General features: G+C 39.4%; 1 protein-coding gene across 6 annotated transcripts in view; it reads left to right on the top strand.

Annotated features, from left to right (window-relative positions):
- LOC106088334 (uncharacterized) overlaps positions 1 to 16,512 on the top strand; it is a 200,752-nt gene that overhangs the window by 68,093 nt on the left and 116,147 nt on the right. For all 6 annotated transcript variants that reach the window (XM_013253799.2, XM_013253797.2, XM_013253795.2 and 3 more), the window contains one exon: positions 10,532 to 11,884. In XM_013253799.2, the coding sequence (XP_013109253.2) occupies positions 11,788 to 11,884 (97 nt within the window). In that variant the 5' untranslated portion in view covers positions 10,532 to 11,787. The remainder of the gene's footprint in view (positions 1 to 10,531; positions 11,885 to 16,512) is intronic.

Below are 16,512 nucleotides of genomic sequence, written 5' to 3'. Positions count from 1 at the left end.
AACTGTACTAAGTATGGCGCAAATCGGTAGAAAATCTGATATAGCTGCCATATAAACCGATTTGGGATCTTGACTTGACTAGAGGGCGCAATTCTCATCCGACGTGGCAGACATTTTGTGCCACGTCTTCTCTCATAATCTTCCATTAAAATGTTTTAAAAATTTTTACCGACAGCTTTCTTCGTAGTTATGAGCAAAGCGATTCTCATTTAGGGATTTTTTGCCTGAGCATATTAAGTTGTTGATTGTCGGCATAATTTGCCGAAGAATACTGTTGATGAAGGAACGGAACCCCAGAAACAACAGTCCGCTTAACCTTTTGACCAAATTGTTGAAAACACATCTAATTTAAAACCAAATGGAGATTTTATTAATTAATAAATGAAATCACCCACATTTGCCAACTAATTCGTAGTTATCCATTGGCTTCGTAGCTATCCCTGTGGTAAATGCCAAACAAAACCATATGCTCTTATAGTTTCTTTTTTAAACGTTAACTTTGCGGTTATTCAACTCTTGGCAACACATCAGTTTGTTAGTCTTCCTATTTAATGCTCGTCGGCCTGTGTTCATCGTTCCCATCTGCCTTTTCCAAGAATTTATAAGTTTCAAGTGTGTTGGTGAAAAGTTTTATGGAATTTTTTTAGTTTCTAAGGGCAATGTGTAGGAACGATGTTTAACAAGTTGAGAACATTAAAAGGTTTCTAGGGAAACGCCACACAAAACGTTGCGAAATTTTCCGCATGAATTAATGTGCGACATGTTAAAGTTGGTTTTTTTTTTTCAAAGAATTCATTAATATTGTCGCCAAACATAGGGCAGTTAATAAAAAAATGGTTTTGATACGATTTTCTTATCGTTTCCGTTGGGTATATATTTATAGTTGGGTGCATAAACATCTTAAATGGTACCATACTTGTGCTTAATGTAGTCGGTAGGTAGCACTTATATACATATGTCAAAATTATTAGGAAAATGCGTCTGCGAAATGTACACGACACTTTACAACTTTGAGTGCTTGCCATCCAAGATGTCCATTTGTACATACAACTACGAATAATTCCATGGCATGGAATTTTTTTCAACTTTTCGCCTGCAACCTGCTACCCGACCACTGTAGTGTGTAGCACACGGAGATCCTTGAAATTAAAGAAGTGGTGGAATGACTATGATTTAATATCATAACGACGATTTGGCATAAATATCTTCTCAGAGAGCTAGGCAACCATTAATTATTCTGGGAACATTTTTCTGCAATCAATAACCGCCTTCCACGGTCGCAGATCTCTCAAAGAACAACATTTCAAATTTGAACTTCTGAACATTTGACAAGTAAGAGCGTGCTAAGTTCGGCCGGGCCGAATCTTTCATACCCTCCACCATGGATTGCATTTGTCGAGTTGCTAACAAAAAATATTCAATAAGAACTGTTATGCTATTGGAGCTATATCAAGTTATAATCCGATTCGGACCACAAAATGAATGCTGAGCATTATAGAAGTCATTGTGTAATATTTCAGTTCATTCGGATAAGAATTGTGCCCTGTAAAGGTTCAAGAAGCAAACTCGAGAGATCGGATTATATGGGAGCTGTATCAAGCTATTGATCGATTCAGACCATATAAGACACGTATGTTGAAGGTCATGAGAGAAGCCGTTGTACAAAATTTCTGCCAAATCGGATGATAATAGCGCCCTCTAGAGGATCAAGATGTCAAGATCCCAGATCGGTTTATATAGCAGCTATATCAGGTTATGTTCCGATTTGCGCCATACTTTGCACATATATTGGAAGTCATAACAAAACATCTCATGCAAAATTTCGGATGGGAATTGCGCTCTCTGTTGGCTAAAGAAGTCAAGATCCAAGATCAGTTTATATGACAGCTATACGAGATTATGAACCGTTTTGAATCATACTTAACACAGTTGTTGGAAGTGATACCAAAACACTACGTGCAGTCAAATCGCACGAGAGGCTCAAGAAGCCCTCTAGAGGCTCAAGAAGCCGAGACCCAAGATCGGTTTATATGGCAACTATATGAAAACATGGACCGATTGGAATCATACTTAGCGCAGTTGTTGAAAGTGATACCATAACACCACGTGCAAAATTTGAATCAACTTATGAATTGTGCCCCCTAGAGGCTCAAGAAGTCAAGACCCAAGATGGGGTTTTATGGCAGCTATATCAAAACATGGATCGATTTGGCCCATTTACAATTCCAACCGAGCTACACTAATAAAAAGTATTTGTGCAAAATTTCAAGCGGCTAACTTTACAGCTTTGATAGTTAGCGTGCTTTCGACAGACACACGGACGGACGAACATGGCTAGATCGACTGAAAATGACATGACGATCAAGAATATATATAGTTTATGGAGTCTCAGACGCATATTTCGAGGTGTTACAAACAGAATGATAAAATTAGTACCCCCATCCTATGGTGAAGGGTCTAAAAATTCCCCTGTTTTGAGTGTCGGGCCACAGAGATATCCCTGGGAATTGTAGAATAGACGAGCTTGTGGGACTAGCTACTACCTAATACATTCCAGGGGAACTGGAAACTATGGGTATACATCTCTCGAGGGAGTCACTAAAAAATTATGCGGCTTTATCTAAACTTGAAGAGGTCTACACCGCTTTTCTGTCACTGATTAAAATATTTTTCTCTTTCTGGATAAGCTGAGTTTATTTATTTGTCAATTTCTACACAACAAGACAAATATCTTAAAAATGACAGTGAAGTTTCATAAGTATAGTTACAAAACCAATAAAAGTTAATATAAATTAAATTTAAAAGAAAAACTAAAACTTCAAATATAAAGGAAATACATTTTGGTACTAAATAAATTCTGGTTTGGTAAAAATTACATTTGCGAATAAATTATATTTTGGTATAAATAATCAAGTACGAAACAAAAACAAAACATGTAAATAATTTTTTGCTGTAATGAAGGTCTGTAATGGTCAGCTTTAAAATCGCGTTCTCTGTATGCTATCCAATGCAATTATAGCACACCATATTTTGCCTTAAGTTTTTAACACTAGAAAAAAAAAATTAACACTAAAAACAAAATTGTAAAAAAATGCTTTGTAGCAAACAAACCGTTTCGTTGCCATTGCTGTTTTGCAGCTTACCACTCTCTCAGTTCAAACATTGTAAAGTTTTTATTTAATTAAGAAAATTAAATTTTTATGCAAAATTTAAGACCTGGTATGCTGAATGCAATTTTCCCACATCCCACCCTGGTTGGGTGCCGACATCATAAGCAAATTGAAAATTGCAAATGCGATATCCATTAGGTGATTAACTTTCAATCTTTCAAAAGGATTGCTTTGTGCAACTGAAAACTCTTAAGCCATTGAGAAATGTCGTTAAAAGCTGTTCAATGCTGCAAATTAAATGTGCTAACAAGTCTTAAATATATTTTAATGCAAAAAGTATCTTCTTCGGATGTGTCCTTTGAAAAATATTCTCATGAATTATAAACTCCTACTCGAAAATTGATTAAAATAAATTATGTGTAAGTTCATTCCAGTTTTTTTTTTCTCCAAGTTGATGCCCTGAAAATAATTTACTTTAAAGCCCATTATGCTTTTGGACACGTATACAATAATGAGCAATAGTATGTCTGTATTTGCCCACCACTGTTAAACTTTACGATAGGTGTATGTACATACAGAATTGCACATTTCTGTGTAGAACATAAGCCCACTGGTATTGGAAACAATGTGCACATGTGATTGTATGTTTATCATTGCTTTAAAAGCAAATTTATCTCTATACACAAAAAAAAAGGTTCCTTTCACATAAAAGAAAATTTCGCCAAGTGAAATTTTTTCCGAAAAACGTTGGATTTTGCTTACGACAAAAGTTGAATTATAACGTAAACAAGTAAAAAAGCGTTTAGTTTGGCCGGGTCGAACTTTGGATACCTACCACCTCGGGTGTATATGTAAACCACCTTTCATCAAAATCCGGTGAAAATTCCATACCTTATGTCCCATAGCTCTTATATCGAAATATATTCCGATTTGGAATTAAAAATTAATAAGTACAGTAGCTATACCTCAAAATAAACCGATGTGAAACATATACTACACGGACGTTGAAAAGCCTAACATAAGTGAAATCGGATTATAAATGCGCCTTTTATGGGGCCAAGACTTTAAGTCGAGATATCGGTCTATATGGCAGCTATATCCAAATCTGAACCGATTTGGGCCAAGTTGCAGAAAAATGTCAAAGAGCCCAACTAAACTCACTGTCTCGAATTTCAGCGACATCGGACAATAAATGCGCCTTTTATGGCCCCAAAACCTAAAACCGAGAGATCGTTCTATATGGCAGCTATATCCTAATCTGAACTGATTTGGGCCAAGTTGCAGACAAATGTCGAAGAGCCCAACTAAACTCACTGTCTCGAATTTCAGCGACATCGGGCAATAAAGGCGCCTTTTATGGCCCCAAAACCCAAAAACCCAGAGATCGGTCTATATGGCAGCTATATCCAAATATGGATCGATCTGCGCCATATTGTAGAAGTATGTCAAAGCGCTTATCTTGACTCACTGTCCTAAATTTCGGCGACATCGGACAATAAATGCGCCTTTTACGGCCCCAAAACTTTAAATCGAGAAATCGGTGTATACGGTAGCTGTATCCAAATCTGAACCGATCAGGGCCAAATTAAAGAAAGATGTCGAAGGGCCTAACGCAACTCACTGTCCCTAATTTCAGCAAAATCTAATTAAAAGTGTGGCTTTTATGGCCCTAAAACCCTAATTCGGAGGATCAGGCTATATGGCAGCTATATCCAAATCTGAACCGATCTGGGCCAAATTGATGAAGGATGTCAAAGGACCTAACACAACTCACTGTCACAAATTCCTGTAAAATCGGATAATAAATGTGACTTTTATGGGCCTAAGACCCTAAATTGTAGGATCGGTCTTTATAGCAGCTATATCCAATTCTGGACCGAACTGGGCCAAATTGATAAAATATGTCGAAGGACCTAACACAACTCACTGTCCCCAATTTCAGCAAAATCGGATAATAAATGTGGCTTTTGTGGGCCTAGGACCGCAAATCGGCGGATCGGTCTATATGACAGCTATATCCAAATCTGGACCGATCTGTGCCAAATTGATTGAGTATGTCGAAGGGCTTACACAACTCACTGCCCAAATTTCAGCAAAATCGGATTCGATCGGCGGTTCGGTCTATATGGGCGCTATATCAATATATAGTCCGATTTAGCCCATCTTCGAACTTGATTTGCTTATGGACAAAAAAATTATCTGCGCAATGTTTCAGTTTAATTTCTCTATTTTTAAATAGTGTAGAGTGATTTTAACAGACAGGCGGACAGACGGATGGACATGGCTAAATCGTCTTAGATTGTTACGCTTATCAAGAATACGTATACTTTATAGGGTCGGAAATGGATATTTCGATGTTTTGCAAACAGAATGACAATATGAATATACCCCCATCCTTCGGTGGTGGGTACAAAAAGCGTGCCACACAAAAATTTCTTAATAACTTAATTTTGAAGTAATATGTTACTAATTTCTGTGGTGGCATGCTAATCAAGCATAGGTGTATATTGACTGTTTTTCATAAGTGTCTATTTACTTTGCCTTAATGTAGCATATTTTCCTTGCTATTCCTTATTTAAAGCTCAAACTTATGTTTTGCTCATTTAACGATTTAGTAACATGGTAATGGCTATTTATTTCATAATGCCATTATTCCTTTCGTGCCGCAGTGAATACATCATGGGAATGGCAAATCACATAAATAACGGAAAGTGCAGTCGCGTATTTCCTTTGTTCGCCTACACATCTCACGATGGTAAGGAGAAGGAGGCAGAGGACGGAGGCGTACCTAAACATTATTTCTTTTTATTAACTAAACAAAACCAATCGGACGTGTCTTAGTTTTCCCAGGTCGTTACGCGAGTATTAAAATCAAATTGAATGAGGGTAATGGCGCGGAACTGTCGAACATTTAATAGCTCATTTAAAATGAATCAAGGTTGTTGCTTTTGCTGTCGCAGTAGCAGTCGCAGTCACCGCGCCACCGAGGAGAAAGAGCTTATTATTTATTTCAAATATTAATGCAGTAAAAATGCTTTAATGCGTCTCAGTAAGTGCGAGCGTGTATGCTGCGAGAGCACAAGAATGTCTTCATATTGCTTCCTAATGACTTTACGCTTCCATACTGCTTTGTGCTGGCGACGCGATGCCTCGCCCCGAGAGATGAGCGGATATTCCCCAGCAGCATTTTGTTTATGACTTTTAAGCTTGTTTGACATGCTTGCCATCAGGATTAAATTTTAAGTTGCTCTTCTCGACTAACAGGAAAGAGAGCACCACAAAAACAAAAACAAAAAAACTTCATTCATTAATGTTTCAACGTGGAGCATCATCTGAATGCTTGTTGATGCCAGGCGGATGTAAGAAAATGCACAGGTAGGGGAAACTCGAAATCTGCCACAAAATAAGAAAAAAAAAATCCCAGCTTCCTGTGTTGGCCATCATTGTGGGGGAAATTAATTTTCTTTTTCACCTACATTTGATTTATTATGGCCTTGCAAAGCATTTTCAAGCACTTGCACCTCATCGGCGTGTTAATATAAATTGCCGATGATACCCTACGGAAGTCTGCAGTCAGTGTGGGCTAAGGCAAACAGCAAGGCAATAATGTGCCATCTTCCTGTTAGTCCATTTTTTCCCGTTTCTTGTTTTTCCTTTAATGCGGCAAAGGCCAAAAAGCAAAGCAATCACTTACAGATTACCGCCGATCTGGATTTTATGTAGACCTTCGCTTTGAGAGTATTTGATTCGCTGCGCAAAAAGATGTGGCGGACTTAAACGATTATCTGTATTGAACCTCCTACGTTAATAAGTTAATGAGATTATCACTTTGCTTTAAAGGAAGCCGTTCTCTGTATTTTCGACCTGAATACATGAATCGATTTTTTTGTGTATGTGTGAGTGAGAAGAAGCAAAATCGAGTGATTGCTTCACATATTTCATTTCCTTCGAATATTAAAATTCAAAATAGAGCAAAATCAATTGCTGTTTTTTAGTCTAATTCTCTTCCCGTTATCACATTTTGATAATAACTACTGAAAATGGGTAACATAAAAGAAAAGTTCCTGCAAAACAGGTATTTACGAAATTGGCACATGCACTCAGTTTTGCATTTTTTCGATAATGCTATGTTGAAGAACCGATCCTACACAAGCTTTATAGATGAGCAAAGTTGTTCTGGTCCATACGGGGCAGTTAGTCAAAGCCATTTTGTAAAATTTCCGTCAAATCTAGTAAGAATTGCGCACCGTAGGAGCTGAGGAAGTAAAATAGGGAGATCGGCTTATAGGGTAGCTGTATTAGGCTATAACCCAATTCATGCCATATTCGACACGTATGTTAAAGGTCATGAAAGAAAAAGGCTGTACAAAATTTTAGCCAAATCGGATAATACTTGCGCCCTTTAGAGGTTCAAGAAGTCAAGATCTCAGATCGGTTTATATGGCAGCTTTATCAGGTCATGTACCGATTTAAACTATTCTTAGCACAGTTGTTGAAAGTTATAACAAAACACCTCATGCAAAATTTCACCTAAATCGGATAATAATTGCGCCCTCTAGCGGCTCAAGAAGTCAAGATCCCAGATCGGTTTATATGGCAGCTATATGAGGTTATGGACCGATTTGAACTATTCTTAATACAGTTGTTGAAAGTCATAACAAAACACGTCGTGCAAAATTTCAGCCAAATCGGATAGGAAATCAGATAGGGATTGCGCACTCTAGACGCTCAAAAAATCAAGACCCCAGATAGGTTTATCAGGTTATGGACCGAGTTCAACCATACTCGGCACAGTTGTTGGAAGTCATAACAAAACATCTCATGAAAAATTTCAGCCAAATCGGATAAGAATTGTGCCCTCTAGCGGCCCAAGAAGTCAAGATCCCAGATCGGTTTATATGGCAGCTATATCAAAACGATATAGCCCATTTACAATCCCAACCGACCTACACTAATAAGAAGTATATGTGCTAAATTTCAAGCGGCTAGATTTACTTCTTCGAAAGTTAGCGTGCTTTCGACAGACAGACAGACGGACGGATGGACGGACAGACGGACATGGCAAGTTCGACGTAGAATGATATGAGGATCAAAAATATATATACTTTATGGGGTCTTAGACGAGGAGTTACAAACAGAATGACGAAATTAGTATACCCCCATCCTATGGGGGAGGGTATAAAAAGAGAAACGCAGAGAGAGAATGATCTAGTTGACCACTTTATGGAACGAAGAAATCCGTTTGTTGTTGTTGTTGTAACCTCATTTGTATGTTGAAGTGCCGATCCTCCTCAAGCTTTATAAGTGAGCAAGGTTGCTCTGGTTCATGCGGGGCAGTTAAGACCGTCGGTTTTTTAAATTCGCCAATAACTCGGCTTGTCATATTTAATATCACAGACATTCAATACTTAAGCAAGAGCCGGTTCCACCCGGCCCTTCACTAAAACTCTCCACTCGATACCGCTAATTGTTCGCGACTGCAGTTTTAGTTACTCCGCATACAGAACATTTCACTATTTGCAGGATGTGGACGCGGTCGCAGCTCTCAGCTAAGTTTCTCGAGATTACGATTAACATTCCACAAATCGGAGATGTGTTCCCAACCGTGTTATGTTCTTAGCCATCCAGAGCCAGGCTGATTTAATTCATTCTCTTCAATCAGTGGTTCTCATAGCCTCTTCTTCAGTCAGTGATTCTCATCGCCACAGGTTCTCCTGCTCGAGAGAATTCGACATTATTCCTTATTTTTTGCATTGCAAGTCTACGTTAGGTAGGTTAGGTTAAAGTGGCGATCTTCCATCAGACTCACTTAGACGTTTTCGTCCATTTTGACGAAAGAGGGAATATGCCTTCTAGTTCTACGTTAGGTTAAAGTGGCGATCTTCCATCAGATTCACTTAGACAGTTTCGTCCATTATGACGAAAGAGGGAATATGCCTTCTATTAGTTCCTACTGTTTAACCATGCAGATCGCTTTAAAAAGCCTAACAAATTGCGAATTTTCACATCCACTAAATCAGACAGGTTCTCAAAGAAATGAGATTCTAAAGTGGAACTCCTTCTGAATGCCATGCGGAACACACTCACAGAACGTGTTCTATAGTCTCGTCTTCTTCGATGTCCTTACAGCTTCTGCAAAAGTCGTTGCTGGCAACCTTCATTCTGTCATCATGTTTTCCGATTAGACAGTGACCTGTCATGACGATCATAATGACTGAGACGTCTGTTCTTGCCAATGACAGCAAACCGATAGACCTCTTCATGTCGAGATTAGACCGTATAGTGTTGAAATGCTCACAGACCCCTCTTTGTGGCCATCTATCATTCGTTGTCTTTCGGGCCTGGTCCTGAAAAGATAGCTTACAGGTCGATATACACCCCAAATCCCACCAATCATCAATCATCCATATAGAAGTCTATGTAACTTCTATTACCAGGGATATCTTAGTTCCAATCGGTTCTATCACGAATAGTGGTACAGTACTTTTTATCAAAAGGCGGCTCAGATAGAGTGCAATCCACACTGCCTGGATTACACCCTGCACGTAGAGCTTCCTGAAGTATATCTCTTGGAGCGCTGGGAAACTTTCCCCTAACCGCAACTGCCACGTCATCGGCATACGCGACCAATTTTACACCTTTTTTTGATCCATAATCGGCAGATCGGTTTATATGGGAGCTATATCCAAATATGGTCCGATTTGGTAACATGTGGGCAGCAAAAAGACGTATCTGTGCCAAATGTCAGCTCAATATCTCCATTTTTTAGGGATGTAGCGTGATGACAAAAGACGAATAGACAGACACGCGGACAACGGTTAATCGCCTTAGAATTTTACGAAGATCGGAAATATATATACTCTGTAGGGTCCAGAAATGAATATTTTGATGTGATGCAAACGGAATGATTAAATGAAGTGGTGGGTATAAAAAGTTTATAAAATTTTGTCTGCAGAGAATGGAATGACAAGAATAGTCTGCCGCTTTTATATGGTGGTGGCTTTTATAATAAAAAACAAAAAAGATTATGTATTTTCCTTTCAAATAAGCAACCAAAGATTTATAATGAAAATAAACACTGCGTCCATATCATGTTTGTGGGAGGAAATTGATTAAAAATGATTTTTCCCATTATCTTGAGTGGAGTTGTAGGAGATATTTTTCCACAACGAGGAGGATCTTCCCCCCAGGGTACTTAACCTTTACACAAAGTGGTTTAAAAGTCACTTCGTTCATAATGTTAGCATTTACATGTCTCTTCCTGAACTATTTATAGGGTGCACTACTGTTAATGGCCAACCCCAAACGGAGGCAAATGTAGTTTTTTTCTTTCTTTTTGTTGCCTTTCCCCCTCTTTCTATAGCAGCAATGATTTTTTCATAATTCTCCCGTCTTTTTCTTGTATTATTTATGTTTTGCAGATTATACCACCGCAGGCAAGGCAATAACGCAAGGAAGAGATATTAATTATGAGTCAAAGGATAAGAAGTAGACGTGATGAGGAGCTAACCAGAGAAGCTGCCGCAAAAAGTCCAAAGCAACACTAGACGACGGCGCCATAATTTTCCAGCCAACATAGCACAAAGTGATAATTATTTCATGCAACGAGTTGCAGGAAGTGCGAAATCATTGTGTGGCACCATCAATTAAGCCATACGCAAAGAGCGAGAGCCAATTTTGCAAAAGAAGTTCCGGGTATTACGTGCAAATTTTCCCTCATCGTTGTAGCCACGAAAGCATCTCTCAATCATTTCTAAGCCATTCACACCAATCAGCCATAAAATTAAGGAAATCTTAAGAAGAGAATAACCAACCGATCACTTGTGGCGTATTCCATGGATGGTGGCCGTCCACCAGTTGCAATTGACAGACAAAAAATAGGGGACTAGAAGAGCTCTGCAATAAAACTATTACTTCCGCCAAGGACAATCAGACTCATCAGTAGAACTGATAGCGGGACGGACGCACATAACCATTGAAATCTTTTGCACACGCATCCATTAACGCCTACGAGCAGTGTTGAGTCTGTTGGATGATAGTTCGTCACTGGCAACTGAGGGTGTCAAAACCAGACAGCCAGTCAGTCGGGCAGGCAGCCAGCATCACGTTTGCCTCTTCTGTTCTTAATACACTCCATAAATTGCAAGAGGATCCCGCGTTTCGAGCGTTTGCTCGAAGTGAATGAAAAAACGAACGGATGTCTTAAGTGTCCTCAAGCCTTTTTGTGTGTGAGGGTGTGTGTGTGTGTGAGTTTGTGTGTACGTGTTGGCCTGCCAAGCTGCCATTATCAGGGAATTGCAATTGTTTTAATACATCAGCCAACCATTCAGCCAACAAAGTGGACCACTATTGGTGGTGGTGGTCGGGCATTGATTGTCCTCACCAAGGGGCTTTTGGAGAAGTACAAGGCGGCACCTACGAGTGTGTGTAGGCTGGAGCTGGTGCCCATCGCCGTGTACACAGGGACCCATTGGCACAGTATAGAGGCGTTGGTGCGCACTTACCGTCAAGTACCGGGAGTCGTCAGACTGTGGTCGAAGCTGTGGCTGACTCCTGTCAGCAGTGATAGTGGGCCGTAGTGCGCGCGTGCGAGCGTGCTGCGTGTGTATTAGCTTGCTGATCCACATCGAAGTGGCGGGGGAGACAGCACACACCCGCTGGCGTTGTCTCACAAATAATGAAGCTCAGCAGTAGCGCGTCGTGTGGTTGCTGTTTCTGTTGCTACTGCCGCAGTTGGCTGATGATGCTGTTAATGGTCTCCAGTGTTATTCACGGTAAGTGATTCCTTCCCTAACACTTCCCTTTCCTCTTCTCCACACCGCATTGTTTTTCTTTTGGATGTGTTTTATTGCACACTCATGCAGGGCATTTCCCCTTTGCTTTACTTTAGTTTGGACATAACTTCTTGTCTGCTGTGCATTGTTTCGTTGAATTTATGACTACAATTACGGGCGTACCAAACGAGGGTTGGTTGCACTGACACTGGGAAATTTGTGCCAATGTTGCGTGCAACAAGGATTGTGTAGCAAAACTACATTAAATATTTATTTTGATTTATTTCTCATCACTCGATATGAATACCTGGTGTTCTCAAATCTCTATGTTTAGCATATTATGCTGATTTAAAGCTTTTAGTTTTGACGGTTCAAACCATGGGTATCTACCCACTCCGAACGGAATGTGAAAGTAAAGTTTTTTCAGACTGAAGTATATTTGTTTTTGTCCTAATTTTTGAAGCGTTAGAAAAGGAACTCGGAGGCCTTCCCGGCGCAGAGGTTGGCAGGTCCGCCCATGAAGCTGAATGCCTGGGTTCAAATCTTTGCGAGAACATTCGATAGAATTTTTAGCGATGGTTATGCCTTTCTAATGCTGGCGACATGTTTACTATGCCATGTAAAAACTAATTCCCAAAGTTGTGTTGTACTGCGGCACGCCTATAATCGACTACAATCGGACAGCCCTCATTGTTATGTGAGAATTTTGCCCCCCGGTCCCTAATGGAATGATCATGGGCAAATTTGTAAAATATATATACAATAAACTCATCAGTAGGCCCAGGATAAATTATGGTAGAGGACCTATGCACCATAGGTTAACACTCCTGCTATTAGAATCTTTTCGTTTATTGCTTTCCTTTCGACCATTCCATTAAGAAACTCTTCCCTCATATCAATGAGTGCTAAGGAAAGGCGTGCCGCATAGCGTCAGCTATTCGTCGAGAAGTTTTAGTCGACTGAATACCTCACAAATACCTCCCCACGCGTTAGCAAGGGGATAACCACCATTAACCACCATGTTTCTGATATCCACGACGGCATTTGAACTCCGTACTCCAGAGCCATAGGGGATCATGCTAACCTTTCAGGCATGGTGGCCCCGATCGATTTATGATATTGAGACCATAAACAGCAGGCTTAGTTTTTTTTTTCAATAGAGCTGACCCTTTTGGCTTCCGAGGCAAGTAAGGATAGAAAAATATTTCTCACATTTAGGATAATTTTTATGCCCTCCGCCATAAGATGGGAGTATACTAATTTCGTCCTTCGGTTTGTAACACTTCAAAATATGCATCTGAGACCCCAAAAAGTATATATATTCTTGATCGTCATGTCATTTTAAGTGGATCTAGCCATGTCCGTCCGTCCGTCCGTGTGTCTATCGAAAGCTCGCTAACTTTCGAAGGAGTTAAGCTAGCCGCTTGAAATTTTGCACAAATACTTTTTATTAGTGTAGGTCAGTTGGGATTGTAAACGGGCCAAATCGGTTCATGTTTTGATATAGCTGCCATATAAACCGATCTTGGGTCTTGACTTCTTGAGCCTCTAGAGGGCGCAATTCTCGTCCAATTTGACTGGAATTTTGCACGTGGCGTTTTGGTGTCACTTCCAATAACTGTACTAAGTATGATTCAAATCGGTTCATAATCTGGTATAGCTGTCACATAAACCGATCTTGGGTCTTGACTTCTTGAGCCTCTAGATGGCGCAATTCTCATCTGATTGTAATGAAATTTTTATTATGACTTCCAACAACCGTGTCAAGTATGGTTAAAATCGGTTTATAGTCTGATATAGCTGTCATATAAACCGATCTGGGGTTTTGAATTCTTGAGCCTCTAGAGGGCGCAATTCCCATTCATTCGATTTGGCTGAAATTCTGCATGACGTATTTTATTATGACTTTCAACAACTGTGCCAAATAAGGTTCAAATCGGTACATAACCCAATATAGCTGCCATATAAACCGATGTTGGATCTTGACTTCTTGAGTTTCTAGAGGGCGCAATTCTCATCCGATTTGGAAGATATTTTGTACAACGGCCTTCAACATACGTGTCCAATATGGTCTGAATCGATCTATAGCTGGATACAGCTTCCATATAGACCGATCTCCCGATTTTGTTCTTGAACCCCCCACAAGGCACAATTCTTATCCGAATGAACTGAAATATTACACAATGACTTCTACGATGTTCAGCATTCAATGCATTTATGGTCCGAATCTAACTATAACTTGATACAGCTCCAATATCATAATATTTCTTATTCAATATTTTTTTGTTTGCCAAAGAACTCGACCAATGCGATTCATGGTGGAGGGTATATAAGATTCGGGCCAGAACTTAGTACGCTCTTACTTGTTTTTATATGTTCTGCGGTAAATTTATTTGGTCTTGATATAATTCATACAATCGGATATTGCAGGTTGCAGACCATAGGGTAATCTGTTTCTATTACAAATAGAAAACAAAAACCCCTTGCTTTCAAAAGTTATACAGATGTATGTGTTTTTTGCTTTGTAATAGCATTCGACTGGATTCCTAGATCGCGATTTCGTTTGGAACCACCCAAACTCGTAGGTGGGATTTGGCAAAAAGTTCGAAAATGTGTTTTTGCTTTGTAGTAGCATATGACTGGTTTTATAGGTCGCAATTTCGTTTGGTACCACTAAACTCGTCAGTTGGATTTGTCAAAAAGATATGTCTTCTAGGTTGAAACTATATTCTTAAGAGTATTTTCCCTGCTACCAAATTAAGACATCCAAAGCACACTTGCACAACTGCTTCTCTAAACAATCGTCGATTGCCATAAGAGTAAGTTTTCAATGTAAGCATATTGCAGCCTACACTGATTGCGGTGTGCCGTTCATTCACACGTTTTGCGCTAAATTTATTCGGCCTTGAAATAATTCACACAATCGGATATTGACTGGCTGCAGAAGGTTGCGTTGTCTGTTGATACTACAAATAGAAGAGCAAAAACCCCTTTTTTAAAAATAGGCAGAAAATGTGTTTTTGCTTTGTACTAGCAGTTGACTGGTTTCCTAGATTTCGATTTCGTTTGGTAACACCAAACTCTTTTTTTTCAAAAAAATTTCTTCTACAAGCAAGAATACATTATCAATTCCATTATCAGCCTGGACAATTCTCGTCCAGGTTCAAACAGAAGCCACTGACGGATATACTAACCTCTGCTTCGAGACATTTTTAACATTCGGATGAAATCACCATAGTGTAACGATAAACATTCAGACAGACAAATGAAGACACTCGTATATGGGTTTCAATCTACTGTCACATCATATAATTCCATGTTGGTTTTACTATCTGTTAAATGCATATTTGTAGAGATATTAAATAAATGGATTTTTTTAAAAGAATAAAACGTTTGCTGTCATACTCGATATCTCAACTTCAAAATCGATTTACTGTAGTCGGAAGTTGTCTGGAAGTGTTTGCAATTTTTTGTGTAACCAAGTTTATCTATTCATACTTATCTTTTGCCCACCTAACCTTTTAGGGCCACAAGCTTTTAAGAAAAACATTTTATTTTCAAAGTCTGGTAATCTGATTGCAGATTCTGTACGCCCTCGCCTATCTTGAGCATTTTGCTGGTTAAATGCCATTATTTAATAGACTTGCTTCCGCTGCAATGGTCTTAATTGAATGATTCAATTTTGCCATCAGTCTTGACTTTTTTCCTTGTCACCTTTCCAGGAAAATGGGGAGAACGAAACGAACGAAATACTTACACAAAGAGAGCGAATGTCTGTGGTGTTGTGCTGAGCCGAGAGTTTGATGTAGCTACCAGGCTATGTAGTTGTGTGTGTGTGTCCTCTGTTAGTGCTTGCACGATTTTTGTTCTTACGAGATAAAAGGGAATAAAAAGGAATAATTGTTTGGTAATTAATTCGTACTTTCTTATGCATCGATGAAAATGCTTCGCCATTAGCTTCAACGTATTCTCATTATTATGGATAATAATTAAAATTTCAAATTTTTGTTAATCTCTCATCAACGGATGGGAGGTAATGCGATTGTGAGGGGAGAAGAAGGAAGAAGCTAAAGAATTAAGCTGTGTATTGTTTGCGTGTATGCAACAAATTCAGCCACATTGTGCAAGATGTTACAAACGGAGTGACAAGCTTTGCTTGGGTACCTCAGTTGGGGCCGCACGTGCCTCGCACCATGGTGGCAGGGGCTGGGAGGACTTGACTGGTTGGCGATTACTATGTTAACTGTGGCATAAAATGCTTTGAAATTAAATCTGCTTCGGCTAACATAATTTCCATCTCAAACCATTTTGGCATCAAGGATCTTTGCCTTTCTTGGTGTGTATGTCTCCATCTCACCTGACGTTTATGGCTAAACAAGAGTTTAAATCTACCTCCCTATGTGGAGGCGAAGGATGCTTGGGGAGGGGGCGCGAAAAACTGTTGCTGTTAAAAGTTTCACTTATTTTTTTGTTTCTTCTCAACTTTTGGGGAGTAATGAATAAAAACACCCACAACATACCTCACAAGTACGGCTCCTTTTGCTGTGGCTCGCACACGGTTTCTTCCCAGTCTTGCTGGGTGAATGACAGGCACACGGATGACTGCTTGGATGGGTATACCACATCTT

Source organism: Stomoxys calcitrans, chromosome 4, assembly GCF_963082655.1.
Source record: "Stomoxys calcitrans chromosome 4, idStoCalc2.1, whole genome shotgun sequence".
Classification (NCBI taxonomy): Eukaryota; Metazoa; Arthropoda; class Insecta; order Diptera; family Muscidae; genus Stomoxys; species Stomoxys calcitrans.
The sequence above is the reverse complement of the archived record's forward strand: the minus strand, read 5'-3'. Positions and strand labels throughout refer to the sequence as shown.